At 43.6% G+C, this 20,000-nt stretch overlaps 1 protein-coding gene across 3 annotated transcripts in view; it reads right to left on the minus strand.

Annotated features, from left to right (window-relative positions):
* cpne5a (copine Va) overlaps positions 1 to 20,000 on the minus strand; it is a 98,551-nt gene that overhangs the window by 52,632 nt on the left and 25,919 nt on the right. The window contains exons 4-7 of one of the 3 annotated variants that reach the window (XM_048241489.1): positions 15,601 to 15,704; positions 13,691 to 13,730; positions 12,492 to 12,506; positions 12,245 to 12,321 (exon numbers count right to left, since the gene is read on the minus strand). In XM_048241489.1, the coding sequence (XP_048097446.1) occupies positions 12,245 to 12,321; positions 12,492 to 12,506; positions 13,691 to 13,730; positions 15,601 to 15,704 (236 nt within the window). Of the gene's footprint in view, positions 1 to 12,244; positions 12,325 to 12,491; positions 12,507 to 13,690; positions 13,731 to 15,600; positions 15,705 to 20,000 lie in introns of all 3 variants that reach the window. The other 2 variants (XM_048241488.1, XM_048241490.1) reach the window with 2 other exon arrangements.

Genomic DNA, 20,000 nt, shown 5'->3' on the forward strand with positions numbered 1-20,000 from the left:
GAGTGGTTCAGAAAATGACACATGCACAATACAAGAGGAGGGGGAGGAAAAGAAGAATGGAAATTAGAGTCAAGAGACGGAGAGGGGGAGAAGCAGAGATGGTAAAAAAGTAGGGAATCAGGCAGAAAGAGAGAAGTAGAGAGGAAGAGAGAAACAGGGAGAGAAAGAAAGAAGAGGAGAGAATCAGAGAGGGAGAGAAAGACAGACACCAATTAGAGTACAAGAAATACTGAATCAGGCAAAATACTATTTGTATTAGTCATGGAGAACCAAATTTCAAACCACAATAGAATGAATCCTACCTGAATCTAAAAAGAGAGTACGAATTGACAGAGTATCTCCTCTGTCAGAGATGTGAAGCAGAGGAAAATCCTGACCAAGTACAGGCTCAGTGACCACAACCTAGCAGTGGAAACAGGCAGGCATAGATAAACCTGGCAGCCAAGAGAACAAAGAATATGTGGTCACTGTCAGACAGAGAAGGTTAAAACAGAGGAGGGAGTAATTTCTCTTCCAATGTACAAAATATGACAAATTAATAGAGATCTATTTCTCTGAACTCATCCCAAATGCTGACATTGACATTGAAAACACTGGAAGAAGTGGTCACACTTCTTGAGGAAGGGCCGTCTGCCTTTGGCCTTTACACACATTATACACACACGCACGCATCCGCACTCGCCTGCACGCACATACGCAGACACTCACACTCGCACACACACACACACACATATCTGTGACATCTGTCACCCTACTATTTTTCGTACCCTGTTCATTTTGTATATGTATTCTCATTACTGGTCATACATTGCTGTTACTACTCATACACCCACACACATCCACACCCCACACACACACACACACACACACACACACACACACACACACACACTCACACACTCACACACACACACACACACACACACACACACACACACACCACATCTGTCACCATACTATTATTCGTACCCTTTTTCATTCTCTATTCTCATTACTGCTCATGCATTGCTGTTCTATTACTTTTAATGGTCTTGTTATATTACTGTTTCATTGTTAACACTAGCTTTGGCAACACTGCACTCAAACAGTCACGCTAGTAATAAAGCACTCTGAATTTCAATTTCATAAAGAGGTACGGAGAAAAAGAGAGAGAGAGAGAGAGAGAGAAAAGAGGTAGAGAGAGAAAGAGAGAATAAAGAAGACAAAGACAGGAAGAGAGAGAAAAATAGAGGGAGAGAGAGTGTGAGGCAGAGGGGAAGGTAGGTGGAGTGGAGGCAAACTCTACCCATATATTATAGCTACCAACTGTGACATGAGTTTGTGCCTGATGTGTTCCTTGTGTGTCTGAGCAGATGTGCCTCTGATGCGCTGAATAGAAAGGCCAAAATCCACTGGCCATGACAGGAAGTGTAGCGCTACGGCAACACAACTAACATTCTGAAACCCATTAACAGCGCTACCATGACAAAGGTAAAAACAACACATGGTTTAGAAATAGTTGTGAAGCTTAACAATGAGAGACACATTGTGTTTCTGTGTAATTACATTTAGAATGGCTAGCTAGACATTATAATGGCATTATTATTATTAATTAACTAACTACTTACATGTACATAGAGCCTGTGGCAATAATTGCAAAAGAAAGTAAAAGCATACTATAACTCAGTGCTCTGAGAAACTTGGCTCAATTTGTTGAAGATGGTCCTGATGCTCAAAAAGTAAAGCCATGTTCTACTGTAAACTTTGAACTTATATCACCCGCTGCCAGTGGACATTGCCCCGGTCAAAAGAAATAGAAGCATGCTTTGACAAGCTCAGACGCCACCAATTGGCGTAGGCCCCAAGAATCACAAATGCCACCACACTGGAGCCGACCTGCATCTGGCCTGGACCTGACCCACATGTGGCCTGTATATCGTCCATATGTGACCCGTACAGTATGTGGCCTGTAGATAGATAGATAGATAGATAGATAGATACTTTATTGATCCCCAGGGGAAATTCAAGGTCTCAGTAGCATACAGACATCACACACACATTCACTAACAGCAGAAAAAAGTAATTCAAAGTATGTAATATAAAAAACACAACTAAGCAATAAGGACAGTAGAAGATAAAGGATATACTAAATATACTAAAATGCAAATTATACTAAATAACACTTAATCTAAATCAATCCTAAAAACAGTATCCACATAGTGGGTGATTAATCAATCAAGAGGCGCTTGCAATGACTGAGGCAGGGACTGAGCCTGTGATTCTCTGTGCATAGTAAGGTAAGGTAAGGTGCTCTGTGTGAGTGAGTGTCATGGTGATGGTGCAAATGAGTAAGTCCAACAGTGCAACAGTGCAAGAATAAAGTCAATATATATCTATATATCTATATATATAACTATATTAAGAAAAGGTATAAGTGTGGCCACAGTGGCATGGGGGGAGGGGTTATGCTTATGTGCTAATATAGCACGCAAACAGTGTGTATGTGGCACGTGTGTGGCCCATATGTGACCCGTATGTGGCCTGTATGTGGCCTGCATGTTACCTTGATCTGACTGATTTGTGGCTCTTATGTGGCCCGCGTGGCCCACATGTGACCCATATGTGACCTGTATGTGCCCCATGTGTGGCACGTGTGTGTGGTCCACGCAGCAACAGAGCCAGAGTCTTTCCACTCAAATGACTGAAGTGGAGCCAAGCCCAGCCCAGCCTATCAAAGCTGGACGCAAACAGGCTGCCCTCACTGAGATAACACACACACACACACACACACACACACACACACACACACACACACACACACACACACACACACTCATACCTCTTCACACCCTCTGAAACACACCAACATTAACGGCTGGTTACAAAGGGATTAAGGCAGCTGGGTGAAAGGCTTTCACTTGGATTTAAAGGCAAGGCAAACAGAGTGTGTGGAGCAACACTGATATGCAACAGAGCCCACTGCCGGTCACCCCAGAGGGCAAATTGTGTGTGTGTGGTTGGGTGGATGGGGGGGGGGGTATATATTAGGACGGAGAAGAACAGAATTGGTAGCGGAGCCCAAAATTCTGTATGGGTTAAAGTTTAGTTGGCAGGCTGTTTGAATTTCCACACAGCTGAGCCGGGTCGGACTCGAAGCCAGGTCCAAGAGCGTGGTATTTATTATATCTATGTATATATATATATATATATATATATATATATATATATATAAGTATATAGTATATATATAGTATATATACTCTTCTGATCCCGTGAGGGAAATTTGGTCTCTGCATTTATCCCAATCTGTGAATTAGTGAAACACACTCAGCACACAGTGAACACACAGTAAGGTGAAGCACACACTAATCCCGGCGCAGTGAGCTGCCTGCAACAACAGCGGCGGTCGGGGAGCAGTGAGGGGTTAGGTGCCTTGCTCAAGGGCACTTCAGCCGTGCCTACTGGTCGGGGTTCGAACCGGCAACCCTCGGTTACAAGTCCGAAGCGCTAACCATATATTAGAGCCACAAATGTGGTATTTATTATGTACTGTATATCAGAGCCAGGTCCACGAATGTGGTATTTATTATATTAGAGCCAGTTGTGCCACAGTTCCCCCCACAGCTCTTCTTTTTTTGCTTTCAGTCCAGATCCATTACTCTGTCCAGTGCCTCAACATGCCAAAGTGATATTGTCCAATTTACAAATAAAGGCAGTAAAATAGGTCTTTCAAACGTAGAGATTCTCACTGCACACTGGTCTAATATTAGCAACTGTTTACTAGTTCACTCCTAAAAAAAAAACATCCTAATATCAGACCAGTGTGAGGTGATAGTCTCTATTTTTTGAAGTCTGATATTTCTGCACATCACCTGGGATCTGAAAAAGGCCACTCTACAGGGATTTTATCTTTGACGTAAAATAGGTATACTTGCCAGTATGATACAAATTTATTTGCCAATAAGATAAGGTATTATTTACCGATGTCATAATCAGGTATTTCCCAATGACATAATCAGATATTACTGAAAAACCTGAACAGATGTTCTCCAATAAAGTAATAAGGTATTTCCCAGAATTTATATCCAGCTAAAACCCAGCCTGGGTTGCATTTGTGTTCACAATGTGGCACCTACAGTAACAATGCAGTTTACCAACACCATTGGCCACTCGCAGAAGTAAGGTCATCCAGAGTGTGGAGGTCAATCCCCCGCTGTGCACTTTCATTAAATATATGACTTATAGCCCAGCAGTGTTTGCCTGCTTATGGAAATCCTGAAGCCCTGGTAGGAGCCAGGTGCCAGATACATACAGTACCAAACATACAGTCATATCAAACAGAGTGAAAACATGGCTTCCCTCTCTTAAACTCAAAGAGGAATCTCTCTCTCTCTCAAATTCAAATTCAAAATGCTTTATTGGCATGACAAATAAGACATTCATATTGCCAAAGCAGTCATACAAAGTATGGAGGGAAGATGGAATAAGACGCAAAAATAAAACTAGGTGTCTATGTGTAGATGTACACTATATCATAGTATAACAATAACAACAAAGAAACTTTATATATATATATATATATATATATATATATATATATATATATCTGTATATGTATATGTGTGTGTGTATGTGTGTGTGTGTGTGTGTGTGTGTGTGTGTGTTTCTGTCTATCTATGTTTGTGTCTGTGCCTTTATGTGTAATGTGTGTAATGTGACTCCGTCAGCCTCTGCTGGGTAAACAACGACACTTACGGTGAAATATGAAGTGGAGGGGTCACGGAGAAATGGCCCTGGCATCATTTGATTGACTAATCCTCTTACACACAGCGCTCTCTTATCGGACCGTGCTGTCTGCATCCTGCCGCTCTCACCTGATGCTACAACTGATGGCATTCACTGCTCTAATTCTGTTACATCATTTCAAACCAGGAGGCACTCGTCTGTGTGTGTGTGTGTGTGTGTGTGTGTGTGTGTGTGTGTGTGTGTGTGTGTGTGTGTGTGTGTGTATGGGGGTGTGTGTGTGTGTGTGTGTGTGTGTGTGTGTGTGTGTGTGTGTGTGTGGGTGTGTGTGTGTTTAGACAATGCAATGGGTGTATTTGTGGACGATGTGTACCTGTTTGAGATTTGCAGTTCACCGTGTATGCATATTTGTTTGAGTGAAGATTGGTGTGTGTGGTTGTTCAACAACATCAAAAGCTGCATGCTGTTGCTTGTTTAGCTGGGGAAGGATAGCTGTCTCTTGGGATCTTATCAGAGCCTTTCCCCCATCTCTGCAGCAATAACACTATTAGTCCTCGACTGTGGCCCAGAGCTGGATTGGGGTTGGCCCTAATCCTGCCCAGATCCGGCCCTACTCCGGCAGGCGTACCTGTGCCAGAACTACACCAGATCCATGTTAGACCCGCTCTGTATAACTCCTCTGCTCTGAAGCATAATAGAGTCCCCCTCCCCACTGAAGCTAAGTGAGTGATTCTCATCACAATGCACCAAAAGCACACAGCCTCAAAGCTTGTTGCCATTCTGGAAATGCCACAATGCAACATGGGAGGGGGGGTTGGAGCCAGACCACACATCTGCAATATCAACCAAAGGCTGGGGCCGGAATACAGTATCTCCCCTCCACCCCATTAACCTCAATGACCGAACGCTGGACGCAACACAACTCCATACGCATACAGTCCGCGATTGTGGGGAAATGTCGATGTTTGAACTCAACAGCCAATCAAATTATGATAGCTCCCTTCCATGCCCCTGAGAAAATGTGTTGATGGAATAGTATATGTCTCTGGCCAAGTCTCTGGTTTCCCTCAGTATTTACAGAGACAGGAATGTGAGCAATGTATTCCTTTTGGGGGCTTTTACTGTAAATGGAAAAAGACAGCATGGTTTGCATCATTACGAAACATTTCTTACAGCCATCTGCATATATTAGATGAAAACCTCCTATCTGTCTTACAGCACGCTCTGACTTTGGAGTTTCAGCTGACAGAGGAAACTAAAACCCACTGAAGACAAAGGCAGCGTAGGAAAGCAGCGGAAGAAGGCAAGGCAGTTCCAAGGAAATACCAACTTCAGAAGGGCACCTCTACAGAAGATTGAGAAACAGGAGCAAGCTGTGCAATAGTTTGGGCATCAGCATAATATGGATTCATAATGACGAGGCACACAGGCACTGGAGGCGCATACCAAGTAGCTAACACTCCTTTGATCAGCAGTATTTTTCCCTGCCGTTTTCCATCCCATCCCTACTGTCCTTGGGTAGAGTATAATAACACCAGGCAGGACAACTTAGTATTGATGAAGTCACTATTTTCCATTTGTGGGGTGGGGGGATGCTGATGGGATTACTCAGTAGTGTACAGACACTAAAAACTCAATAAAGTCCATAAACATTAGCTTCGCTCTAATTGTGCCAGTGTGGGCTGTGATACAAAATGGGTTCCGTTCTCCTAGGAGAAGGAGTGGAGCCTGTCAGCATCGCTTGCATAACAGTGTGGCACAACTCCCATCCCTGCCTCTTGTTAAGATGAAACCTATTCTTTTTGGTCAACAGCTAAATAAATAAATAAATAAATAAATAAATAAATAGATAGATAGATAGATAGATAAACAAAACCGACAGAGTCACCTAGCCAGCAGCCCAGCTCAGGCTCCTGTGATTTTCCTGAGAAAGTCCTCCATGTCTGAAGTGAAGATGAAACAAACCTCTTCCTAATTGTAATTGGCAGTAGTAATTGGCAACCCACTCAGTCCATACCTGTCCTGTTAACTGCAAACATACGGCACCATCTGTCACCTCGCCATAATGAAACGGTGTGTTTAAGAGTTTCAGCTTTCATTAGCTCATATCAATCACGTTGTTAGATTTTAGTGGTTTTCTGTATGTCATTCTTTTGGTTCTTTGTTTAATACTGCAGAAACTGTGAGGACAGGATGTTTATTGTAAGCAGACAGAATGTTGTCACCTTACAATAGCAAATGCTGTACCTAACTAATTGTTCCCCCACAAGACGTCTTAATTGAATAAGGCTATATCACTGTCTGTTTCCCCCCCTCCAATTTGACCCCAGACGTGAATGTATATTCTGGTATTATAATTAGACAGAAGTTTCCCAGATCTTTGCTTCAGTTTCCTACCTTGGCTTCACCTTGCAACACTGTGCTGTGCTGTGCTTACAACAGGGTTACCAGAACTCTGTTGTTACATCCAGAATAAAGAACTATTCTTTCGCAAGCCAGCCTCAAGTTTTACCTGCTCTTAACTACACTGCAATCTACTCGGTCAACTGTGTCTCCATTTGGAATTAAGGAGACAATTTTAATAGCATTCTTCAGTTGGTGTTTCCACCCAGTTGTACGTGAAATAAGGAAAACAAGATTCATCCTGAAGAGGACAACAGCCTGTTTCAACGGTGAGTCGTTTTTAATTATTCATGCTACAAAATAGAACAGAAATTTGCTGTTTTTGGGTTATAATTTGACTAGAGTATACCAGTGGGTTGAGCAAGAAGAAGTTTTGCCTGCAGCTGTCTAGAAGCCAACAGTCCTACATGTTTTGTGTGTATACAACTATTTTGACGTTGTAGGCCTATTTAAGCATTTTAAGCTTTGCATTCTGTTTTTTTTTTTTTCATTTTGTGGATGTTTTGAGATAGATTTTTATCTCTTGGCTAATTTAGTAGTGGTGACTGACTAAATTAGAGGCTAACTGTAGCTTAAGGCTAAGTTAGAGTTTGTAGCTACTGTTTTATGTGCTTGTTAGTATTTCCCGCTGCGCTGTAAGACAGCGTTTCAAGTCTTATTCTGTAGTTCTATGGTGCAGGGTGTGAGGCTGTAACAAAGAATGACTGGATTTGGTGTGGTGCATAGCTGAGGCTAGGCAGGCATATTGTTTTGCTGCGAGGCAGGAGAAATTTGATAGTGCACAGTTTTTATGTGCTTGTTAATATTTTGCGCTGGGCTGTAAGACTGCGCACAAGTCTTATCCTGAATGGATTTGGTGTGGCGTCAGCCGAGGCTGGACGGGCATATTGTACGCAGCAAGACAGGAGAAATTTAATAGTGCACGGGCTAACTATAGCGGTCGCTAAGTTAGAGGCTATCATTAGGAATGTTCATTCTATGATAGAGTTTTGTTACTGTTGTATCCACATAGTGTTTTTGGCGGAGTCTTTCATATGCCGGATAATATTTCTCGCTGGGCTGCAACCTGCGTGCGCTTTACAGCACTAATCAGACAGGTGATTATTGATCAGGGTACAGCGTTTTGAATTGCGCAGTTTTCAGACTGGCCGAGAATGCAGCTCAGTTCGAAGTGTGAAATGTCATTCCTGACACACAATTTGTTTTAATGTTAACATCTCAAGGGTAAGCAGTGATGCTTGAAGTAGGCTACGTAGCCTACCACTAACATCTTGTTGGATATCTAGCATTTCATTTTAACTTTCATTTCATCTAACTAACTAACACAATGTTCAGTAAAAGGAACAGGGCCTGTGCCAGCCAGATCCCTACAACTGAGAAAGGTGGGATGGCACCGCCCCAAGTTAGTGAAGATGAAATAGTTACAACGGTGAGAGATTTTTTGAACGGTCATCTCAGGATGGAGGAGACCGAGAATAGGATTGAAATGAAATATGGCATTGTGAATGATGATGATAATTTGTGGCCTATGGCCGATTTGCAGCGAGCATGGAGGAAAATGCAACCGATGCTATCCGATAGAAATAAGCTGCCATTGTCTTTAGTCATCTTGAATCAAGCCATGCTTAGGCGCGAGGCAGCCGAGAATAAGGAGGCGGCAGAAAGAGTTGATGCGCTCAAGAGAGAATTGTCTGAGCTTAAGGCTAAAATATATGCTTTAGCAGAGAAGGAGAAGTCGCTAAAGGTGGAGAAGGCTCAGGATGAAATAAGGAGTGCCCAATGTGCAAGATCTGAGCCGATGCCAACTTGTTTAAATGAACAAATTCTGCCGGTTACAAACCACATCCAGTCTGTTTGTGATGTTGAAGGCGAGGAAATGATCTTTAACAAGATACAACATGTGACCACTTCTGTCGAGCCTGCTAAAATGTGGATTGGGCAAGCATGTCAGACGCTGCCTAAAATGGATAGCCTGGGTTTTACTGCAGCTGTTTGTGCAGAGGTTGCTGGGCACCCAATGGCCGTTCCACGGTTTTCATCACCCACAATCCTTTACAGGAGTGGAGAGGATGAATCCTTTTTTGAAGGAAAGTTATGATAAAGGCCGCCAGGAAGGTTTTCCTTGTTTGGTGCCACTGCCACCGGCCATGTGCGGTGTGAGTTCTACCAACAACAAAGAGACAGGGCTTGGCCCGCTTGTTGTGACTGGAAAACCTATGTCTGCACTTGTTTTGTGTACTGCAATTGTACATTTGGGATCAGATGCTTGGAGTGTTGACAATGGAGTGTCATTTGGAATTAAGGAGACAATTCTAATAGCATTCTTCAATGTCAAAGGGGGTTTAGCACTGCAGAGAGAGCAACTCACTTGGCTCACGATTAAATGGAAAGGAATGTGCTGCCACAGAGCACAGCTAGAACAGAATCACTTTGAAATAAGAGTATACTATGCACAATGCATCAGGTTACTATAAAATATGACAGCTTTATTGGCTTTAATGTGAAGGAGAGTGTTTTTTGAGAAAGTGTTTTGTTTTGTGTGTGTGTGTGTGTGTGTGTGTGTGTGTGTGTGTGTGTGTGTGTACTTTAGTGTGTAATTAACTACATGAATGCATTTCCACAGCATGCTATAGTGTACGCACATTGACTGTGATGGATGGTAAAGGTTTTTCTTTGCAGAGAGACATCCACCCACCCCCTGCTCTCTCCCTATAGCGGTGGGGGGTGGGGACGGGGCTGCAATTGAGAAGTGAGTAAGTCAATACTCCACAATCAGATTTGGGCAGTTCCTGATCAAATAGACCTGATAGAAAAGAGAAGATCCCCACAAGCTGCCCCAATGACTCATCGTCACAGAACCTGCTAGAGCAAACAAGACATCACAACCAACCTTTCAGGACTTATCTCTCCTCAAACAAAAATACTGACCAGTGCAATGCATCAAAACACAGCTATTTTCAGCCAAATACTTGTACCCTGTGTGCCCTCTTCAATTGAGATTCCTTTAGATTAATTTATATGTGGCAGGATAGACAACAGTCGTGATGACGATGAGAGAAACAACAGGAAGCACACAGAAAGAGAATCTAATCCCAAATAAGAGATTGCCTGCACTGGGACTAGAAGTGCTGTGACAGAGTAGTCGTGAATTGGGATGGATTCACTGGTAGGATGGAAGAAGCTATATTGGAGGAGAGAGAGAGAGAGAGCGCAACAGAGACAGTCATTATATATGTGAAGGTAGGCTGACTTGATGTTTTAAAACAGGATCATTCACACATTGACTTCAGGGCTCTGATCTCTTTTAAACAATGACAGCAGATTTCCCATTGGCTCCTCTAACTAATAAAATCCTGCCCCAGGAGGGAAATCCCCTCTCCCTTCCCTCATATTAACACACAGGCCACATCTACACCCACCGGCCACATCTACACCCACAGACCACATCTACACCCACTGGAGAAGCAACCGAAGCCACAGAAATCCTCCTAGAAGCTGTAAAGTTCCTCCAATCCCATTACTGTCTCCATCTGGACATCACCACAGAGGAGCCCATTACTGGAGGGTCACTGGTCCTCTGTCTCTCTCTCACCTCTCTTTCTCTCATCCATCTCTCTCAGAATCACACACATAATACAGAGAGAGAGAGAGAGAGAGACATTCACACACACACACACACACACACACACACACACACACAAAAAACACACCCCATTTCTACCAGGACCCCTGAAATCACAAACCAACACGCGTGCCACACACCGCTCTGGCTTTACCGTTCACCAGAGACCCATTATAAGGGAGCCTGCTGGTCAACACTGCCTGTAAACGCCTGATTAAAAGCCTGAGGCCTTAGGGCTTACCGGGTCACAAACAAACAGCCCAGGGAACTCTATTCCACACTCTGGCTCACGGTGCAGGGTATGGATTTCCAATCGCCTTCTCCTTTCTCTACGTTAGTAAATCCTCAGCTCCTCAGAGCTTTAGCATTGTGTATGGATCATGGCGACTTTTCTTTGTTGATTCTCTGTCACTTCTACTATGAAATACCCAATCTAGGCCTTTCAATGTAGTGGCGAGCATCTGAAGTCAGTGTGGATACAGTATGTGGTTCATATTTTTCATGTCAGCCCGTAACAGTGCATCAAATTCTGTTCAGTCTGTAGGAGAGTGAAATTGACTGCATTTGGACACCTATGAAATATCTAGTTTATCTTTTTGTTGAATAAAGTCAATGTGTGCGTCTGTGTGTGTGTGCGTCTGTGTGTGTGTGTGTGTGTGTGTGTGTGTGGTGTGTGTGTAGACACAGCATATTTTCTCTCAGCCCATAACAGTATGCATTTGTTTCCGCTCAATCTGTCCAGGAATGATACCTGCTGCGTTGGCCCGGTCTGCGATTGGCTCACTTAATTTCCTAATGGCCCTAATTGCGGAGAGGAAGCCTCTGGTAGAGTTCAATTAGACATACCCATCAACACTGACTGGCCTCATCTGTTGAGCTAAATGTGCCCCACAGATGGGAAGCCTGGGCCAGATGATCCATCATCTCTCCACAGCTGAAACCCTACCAGCACTTTTTTGGCAGGAGGCCAGCACAGCGCCACTCCTGAGGCTACATCAGCGCCCGGCCTGCACAGAATAAGTTTGGGGACTCAAACTAATGTCCATGATGAACTGTGATGGGCCACAAACAGCATTTAAGCTAATGTAGCACCTGCTGGTTAGATGGCATAGGTCAAGGGTTCACAATCAAGGAAGCATAATGTATGTGCCATATGCTTTCTATTTGCTGAGAGTATTAGTCATGATAAAAAGTGTCTACTGAATAAGTTAGTAGAAATGAAATATTTTTAATATCTTTATCTTATTGAGTTCTGCTGATGTGTTGAGTACCTAGAGATGTGAGTGGCTAGAGGATATGCGCTACATCTCACTTATGTAGGTCAACCGATTCCCCAACTGTGTGCAGCAGTAAGCCGGTGCCTATCACAGGAAAAGGTTTTCATCTCACTTAGATAGAGCCACACAGTCCTGCAGGAGTCACAGTGGCTCATGAAGTAATTGTGTGTGTGTCGGCCATTGTGGCTCGGAGAGTAGGTGAGTGCATTAGCTTCCTTACCCCAGAGGCTTTTCCAGGCGACTGGCCGGCGAACCAACTATCTCACCCAGAGTGCAGAAGGCCTGACCCAGGAAGTCCTGCTGGAGGGTCAGCAGTTGAATATAAAGGTGGTAGGGCGGGGGGTATTGCATTGTGGGAATTGTAGTCCATGGAAACAGGGGCAGACAAAGGAACAAACACATCCATTAGAGCGGTGCTTGACCTCTGGTAGTGTACAGTAAGAGAGACTAGAGAGGCTGACACGTACGTTGAAGTCGGTGGGCTTCCAGAAGGGAGGGCAGGTAGCAGCAACAACAACAACAACAACAACAACAATATCATAGAACAGAAAGAAAAAAGGACTACACCAAAATACAAGACCATTGTAAAAACTAAGAACAAGGGTTCACACTTGAGAGTGTGTGTGTGTATGTGTGTGTGAGAGAGAGATAGAGAGAGAGAATGGAAAAGAGAGAGAGATACTTTAAGAGACTTTTTGATGTTTATGTTTGAATTCTGACCATTACCAACTGAAATAAAATCAAATGTAAATCATAAATAAGACCAATAGTGGAAAGTAACAAGGACCATGCAGTGAGAGTATTTGGTATATGGAAACCATTACTTTAAGCCCATATATTATATGCGGTGCTAGATGACACAGGTGACATTATCAAAGCATCATTACTTTTTAATCAGTAATTACCAAGTACTGTTATATTACCAACAGACGATTACAGCATGTGAGAGAATCTCCATTAAATTACATTTTCTTCCACTACATTCGACGTATGGCCATGATAGTCCATAACCAAACAGCTAAACACACTGGGGATTTGTAAGCTTTGATTAACGGTGCAATGATAGGTCTTAATGGGATAGGTCCCAATAGCATTGAGTTAAAAATGAATGTTCATTAACAGTGCTATCAGAAAACCCTACAGTACACAAAAAGGCCATTCCACTCTGAACAGCTCTGTGCCCAAACTACCTCTCACACAGCTGCTATCTGGACTTTATATTTACTACTACTGGAATGTTATGGCAAGCCTGAAAATGAGACCCTACTAATCACACCCGGAGACATAAAACTTCCCAACATGGCTGCCTTAATTAACATTGCTTAATGCATCAGTGACTTTAAGTATTGATAAGGCATGTGCAATTTATAAAGCCAAGGTTTATGGTTTGTTTGCTGCATGCTAACAAAAGTATGAAGTTAATGTCAATTAGGGGGACCATGGAGAGAAGAATCACTCAAATATAGCCTATATATCTGAACCTGCTGATGGCGGTGTTTGTGTCATGCTTGCATAGAACCAAGAGCAGGAGCGGGGCATGCTTCTGAGAAAGACAGAGAGAGAGAGAGAAAGAGAGAGAGATATTTGGTGTGCTCTGGGGGAGCAGAGTGTACTTTGATCCAGCCACCCTACAGCACAGATCGATGCAAGGGACAAGGCTACTCACATGTTTGGACAGGTCTGGGCTTTTAGAGTCGATGTCATATCTGGAGAAAAAACAAAACACACACACAGATAGACACACACACACACACACACACACACACACACACACACACACACACACACACACACACACACCAGCTGTAAGAAGAAGAGGCCCCTAAACTCGAAACTTTTGCTCTAGTTCACAAAGAGCACAGTATTGACCCGTCCTATTCTGAAATCCACCCAAAGATATTTATAGGGCTTGGGTGATGGTGGTGTTGAAGTTCTCAACCTGGAACTACAGCAGTAAATGAAGGGAGCGGGGTGCATCTGACAACAACCCCTGTCAGTGGAATGCTTTTCAACAATCACAATGAAAGTTTGATGGACAGAAATACATTGAAGAAACTATCAATGACGTTCAAAGTTTTAAATGAAAATACAGCTGGTTGTTAATTTGTAAATTTTGTTCATTTAATTTCTGTCATGCCATTTTAATTATGCCATTCACTGAAGTCTGTCTCTACCTCCTATCACAGTAGTAGAAGTCTCCACACCTCAGATAGAAATGTTTACATTCCCTCAGCGAAGGCTAGGAAAAAATCTAATTACATTTCCAGTGGCCAGGAGAAGGGAACATTAACATGGCAACCACGGGAGCAAGAGAGTATAATATAATCCGTTACCCAGAGCACAATGCCTCGGACATAAAGACGAAGAAGACCTTGGAAAAAAGTAATTAAGTTTAAGGTAAATCCTCTGAGACGATGAGGTAATGCAGACTTCAATAAGAGGTTAAGGGTCCGGCTGATGTACGTGCAGACACATGCGACGTGATCAAAGCCCAGCGTGATGATTGGTATAAAGGAGAGCGCTCCAGCAGCGGGCGGTTCTGGTGGAGCGTTAATAAGGAGCAGAGTTGAGACTCTCACACCTCGGGCCAATACAGAAATAACCCTTTCACCCACGGGGAAGGGGTGGGCGGTGATGAGGGAGAGGAGGAGGAGGAGGAGGAGGAGGAGGAGGAGGAGGAGGGGTGAAGGGGTGGAGGAAAAGTAAGAAAGGATGGGTGGAGAAGAGGAAGAAGAGAAAAGGAAAAAGGAAACAGAGAAGAGTGAAGAGGACAAACAGAGTGTGGAAGGAAAGTGAGAAGCAAGATCCTAGAGAAAGCCGGATGATATTAATGACGTGTAGGACAGATGGATTATGGGATGAAAATGGAGGACAAAAGGAGGTGAAGATGGAGAAACAGATAAAAGCCAAACCCACGATGAGTTTGGTTAAGTAAAGGATGAACAAACAAAACCAAGAATGAAAATAAAACGAAGTTGATAGAGGGAGAGATGAGGGATTATGATGAGGAGTATGGAAAGGACAGAAGCTGACGGAGGAGGAGAAGGCTATGGAAATATGGAGGGGGCAGGGAGCTATGGCGCTGAGGTCCATCTGAGCTGAAATGAGCCCCAGGAGAGACGTGGGCATTTTTCTTTAAGCGTCAGTGTGGGGAGAGAAAGAGAGAGATGGTGGAGGGAAGCAAACCACATCAAAATTTCATCACCCTTTTACAAATCCTACTGCCAACACATGACAATCAATACAGATAGGCTATTCATTATTACACAGAGAGACGACCCAGATGGAACACCAGGCAGAGGAGAGAGGGAGGAGGGAGAGAGAGAGAGGAGAGATAAGGAAGTGTGTGAAAGAGAAACAGAGAGACAGTGGCAGAGGGAGAAACAAATTGAGTTACAGTAAGGCAGATAGAAATGAAGGGACAAGGGGTAGAGAGAAAGACAGAGAGAGAGAGCGAGAGAGAGAGGGAAGTAAAAGTATGAGAGAGAGAAGAGGGAAGAATAAATCTTAAAACAACTCGGAGCTCCATCCCAGAAAGTCCCCAGTGCAGTTCTCTGATCAAACAGAATAACTCACATGTCAAAACGCAGATTCTGCTTCTCCTCAAAGAAGTAGTCCAGGATGTACTTCCTGACAAAGTCTGGGTTCAGTGTGTTGTCGATCACTTCTGTTCTCCCAAACTAGGGAAACACAGACAGACAGACAGAGAAATCGAGAGTTTAAGGTGACTGTACAGGGACTGATTTAACTGCCATCCATGAGTTTAAAGCAATACAATGTAAAAATGTGGTATTTAAACCCCTTGTTGTCAATGTTTAATGTACTGATACCCATTTAGGAGATATCCAGTGCATGAAAAACTGACAAAAGGGTAATGTTCCTGCAATATGCAACATAGTTATACATACCAGACACCATCCTCCATAAATCAGTGTATTATAAAAATGAGTTAGAAACTGTTACTCTAAGGCATGTTTTTTATAAACTGCATAGTGTTGCTTTAGTGTGCAGGAGGTGTGGGCAGTGTGGCAGTAGGTGCTTCTTGACCTCTGAGGTCAGCTACAGGGGACTGAAGATGATCGCACTCGTGACAGCACACAAGAAACTGTGTCAGATGCATAGAGGATGAGGATACATACACACACACACACACACACACACACACACACACACACACACAGACTCACACACTTGCATGAATGCATAAACACACACACACCACACACACTCACACACACACACACACACACACACACACACACACACACACACACACATATTAAACACATACTCATTGAACATTATTGAGACATTATTACATATATTAACACAATATTACACATTGACACACACACATCATATACCAGCCATTAGCCACACACACACACAAACACACACACACACAGATCAATGTGCTGTAACACTCACCAGTCACACTTCCTCTGGCTTATGGTGACACTCCTCATTATAACTTTACACCAACTGTCAGCGACTGACTGTCTCCAAGCGGATGAATCCCGTGGCCATGCACCATGGCAGCTGATAGCATAATTAATTACTCACTGCATTGGATAGTAACACGCTAACAGTTTGACTGGCCTGTCATGATAGGTTTCTATCAGGGGACACGGTGCTCCGTTAGTTTCCTTTCCAAAAAGAGTGTGTTGAATCAAGCCCTTCTAAACGCGCCGTGAAAGCGTGACAAAGACTCTCATCGCTGTTTATTTTTGATATAATAGGCCAGTGATTTTCAACAGAGGCTATCAAAAGAGCTTTCATTGTGGTAATGTCTATATCTGTGTGTGTGTGTGTGTGTGTGTGTGTGTGTGTGTGTGTGTGTGTGTGTGTGTGTGTGTGTGTGCGTGGTGTGTGTGTGTGTACGCACGTGTGTGTGTGTGTGTGTGTGTGTGTGTGTGTGTGTGTGTGTGTGTATGTATGTGTGTGTGAGAGTGTTAAACCACTATCTGCACCCAGCAGCAGATACTCCTTGAAAGGTGTCTTCCCTCTTTCATGCACATACTCCATGACTGAAACACTGTGTGGTTTGTCCCCTCTGCTAATTGTGTTCCCGATGAATAATTCAACATTTGGAGGGGGATTTTTTCTTTTTAAAAATGCATAAATAAATGATCCCCAGTGAAAGCATTACCATAAACTGACATAGGGAATGAATAATTACAGGCCTAACGCACAGGCAGCCCAAGACACAAGGCACAAGGATTATGGGCCGTCTGGCTGCTTGCTGCACTGCCCCCCCCTCCCCCGACACACACACACACATGCATCTACAATTACAGCGCGGGCCTGCCGTTGTGTGGGTTAGCACAGACCCTGGGCGAGCTAATGATCCCGCAGTTGTGTTCTCACAGTGAAGGCCCAGTGAAAGCAGCAGTTTGTCACACTTAAATTAGCACAAGCTGTAGCACAATGATACAATACGTTCAGACAGGTTGTAATTTTAGATGTCAGCGAAATGGTATCTGTTTGCCTTTGCAATAAACAAGGGCAGGAATTACGAGCTGTGTGTGGTTGGGGTGTGATCCGGCTGACTGCAGAGTGGGAGCTGGTTCCGGCGTTGTGCCGCACCGTACCGTGCCACAGAGGGTTTGAGCCTGCTGTTGCATCAGCCTGGCCTGGAGAGGGGGTGAAGAAAGAGCCGTGTTTCTGTCAGAAGTGTTTCTTTCAGACACACACACAGACACACACACACACACACAGACACACACACAGACACAAACACACACACACACACACACACACACACTCTTCACACCTCACCCCTACCCAGCTCCAAATGAACGAGCAAACACCTCTTTCTTTAAACCAGTCGTCAGGGACAGGAGAGGAGAAACACATCTAATACATCTAAATTAAGAAGCAGTAAGAAGAGATTTCTTTCCTCTTCTCTTGTCCTCTGTTTAATTAATTGCATGGGGATGCCGTTTAAGCACCGTGGCAGTGAGAGAATACCCGCCTCTTTACCCCTGATCTCATCATTCTCCGAGTGCCAGTGTGCGTCTCTCGTCAGCCACTTCCTGTGGTTCTGGTTAATTGAGACCTTCGCAGAAGAGGAATATTAAATGCAGAACTAAAATCTCCATGGGGAGGGCTGAGAGAAGAAGGTAGCGGAGGGCTAGGGTCGCACTCTGTGGTGAAAGTTACGTTTTTAGGGGTCGGAGGAGTGCGCTCTGCCGTCCCTTGCCTCCTTGACCCAGCTGTGCAGGGCACAGAGCCTCTCATCTATCTCTGTCAGCATCAAGGATCTCAGCAGCACTGATTCCCAGGGACGACAAGGAGAGGATGTTTGATAAAAAAAAAAGAAATCAAAGAAATCTCCCTGCTAGAGTCAGTTTGATATCCTGGGTTTGAGACTGGGGAAGCAATCTGCTAAAAATCATAACTCAAGCTATGAGTAACATCTGGTAAGAGGCACAGTCACTCATTACTGGAAAGGAGGATTTCAGCATCAGACTGCATCAAATGAAACTGATTTGGGCTCATCTGTATCATCCAGCCGGTAACTCGACTGTCAACACTTTTCCTTCAATTGCGACAGTGATTCAACCGTTTTGATAGGTGACCATCATAATATTCTTTCAGAGATAACACCTCTTATCTTCACATGGGGGAAACTGTTCAGTTGCTGTTCAAAAGACATCTGAAGAAGATGTCATAAGTGGCCTGTGTAGATGCTGCTGTGAACAGGAGCAGTCTTACGTAAGAACAAATCAAAGGATATATTTAATGTCTGCAGGCAGGGGAAGGTAGCTTGAAATGGAAAATAAAAACAACTTTTACTCTGAAAGTGACAGTTTGGAGACCTTTGTTCTGTTCAAAGGATGCTTACCGGTGGTTCCGTCATGAAGCCAGACAAGGCCGCATGGTGTTTATGCGATGGCTTTTCCCAAGCCACCATAATACAGTGTGTGTATCAGCCTCAATAGAGTTATTGATTTTCACCATTTCAGTGTAATAGAATACATTGCATGGGATGACAAGATAAATGGAAAGCTGTTTGTCTATTTTATGGGAGCCAAGATTAACGCCCGCAACCCTACAGAGGGTGTGTGTGTGTGTGTGTGTGTGTGCATGTGTGTGGGTGGGTGGATGGTGGGGGTGTCTTCGTATGTGTGTGTGTAAGGGGAACTATGCTGCATGCCTTGGGAATTGCATCTCCATATGATCCAATCTTGTCTTCTTTCTCATCTTAATTAACTCCTTAGCTGCACAAAAAGATAGAAAACTTTCTTAGCAGCAGATCCACTTTGAAACATTTGCCTCTTTTTGACCAGATACTGTCTAATGAGGAGACGCAGCACTCAAATAATCCTGAATAGAAATGTATGGGGACAGTTTGTAACCCGTTGTCTACAAATATCCCACCCCTTCTGTGTTGTAAGTAACCAACTGCATTTATTTAGCACTTTTTAACACTTTATAGCCTTATTTTAGCGATTTGGGGGAAATATTTGTATCATTCAATTCAGATTTAAAGGTAAACTATGCAGTATTGGCAATTTCCTTACTGTTTTCTCGGTTTTTGCTTCTTTTTCGCTGGCTCTGTCATGACGAATGTCTGAGAAACTCCATCGCTACCTTTTTCTAGTCGGTGTCTGGCATGTATGTGTATTTGAATGCAGTAAAGCAATTCGTTACACTCGTTATAATTCCTGACACCGAGGCCGTCGGCCCGCCGGCCCACAGTTGCAAGCGTGGTTTTTCCGGCACACAGGCTTAGGGGAAGCGACGGCCACAATTCAACCCGAAAAAAGTCATATAATCATCCCAATGACTCTGAAGCCGTTAAATGAAGGTAAATTAATCTTTAAAGCTCGCATATTAAGCTAAAAAACCTGCATAGTGTGCCTTTAAACATAGATTCTCCTAATGTACTTTATATGCCAATATGACCTCCCTTACATTTGCCTCTCCTTGCACTTCAATAGAAAAATAGCTGGACGATAACTGCCCAAAGT

Source organism: Alosa alosa, chromosome 4 (genome assembly GCF_017589495.1).
Source record: "Alosa alosa isolate M-15738 ecotype Scorff River chromosome 4, AALO_Geno_1.1, whole genome shotgun sequence".
Lineage (NCBI taxonomy): Eukaryota > Metazoa > Chordata > Actinopteri > Clupeiformes > Clupeidae > Alosa > Alosa alosa.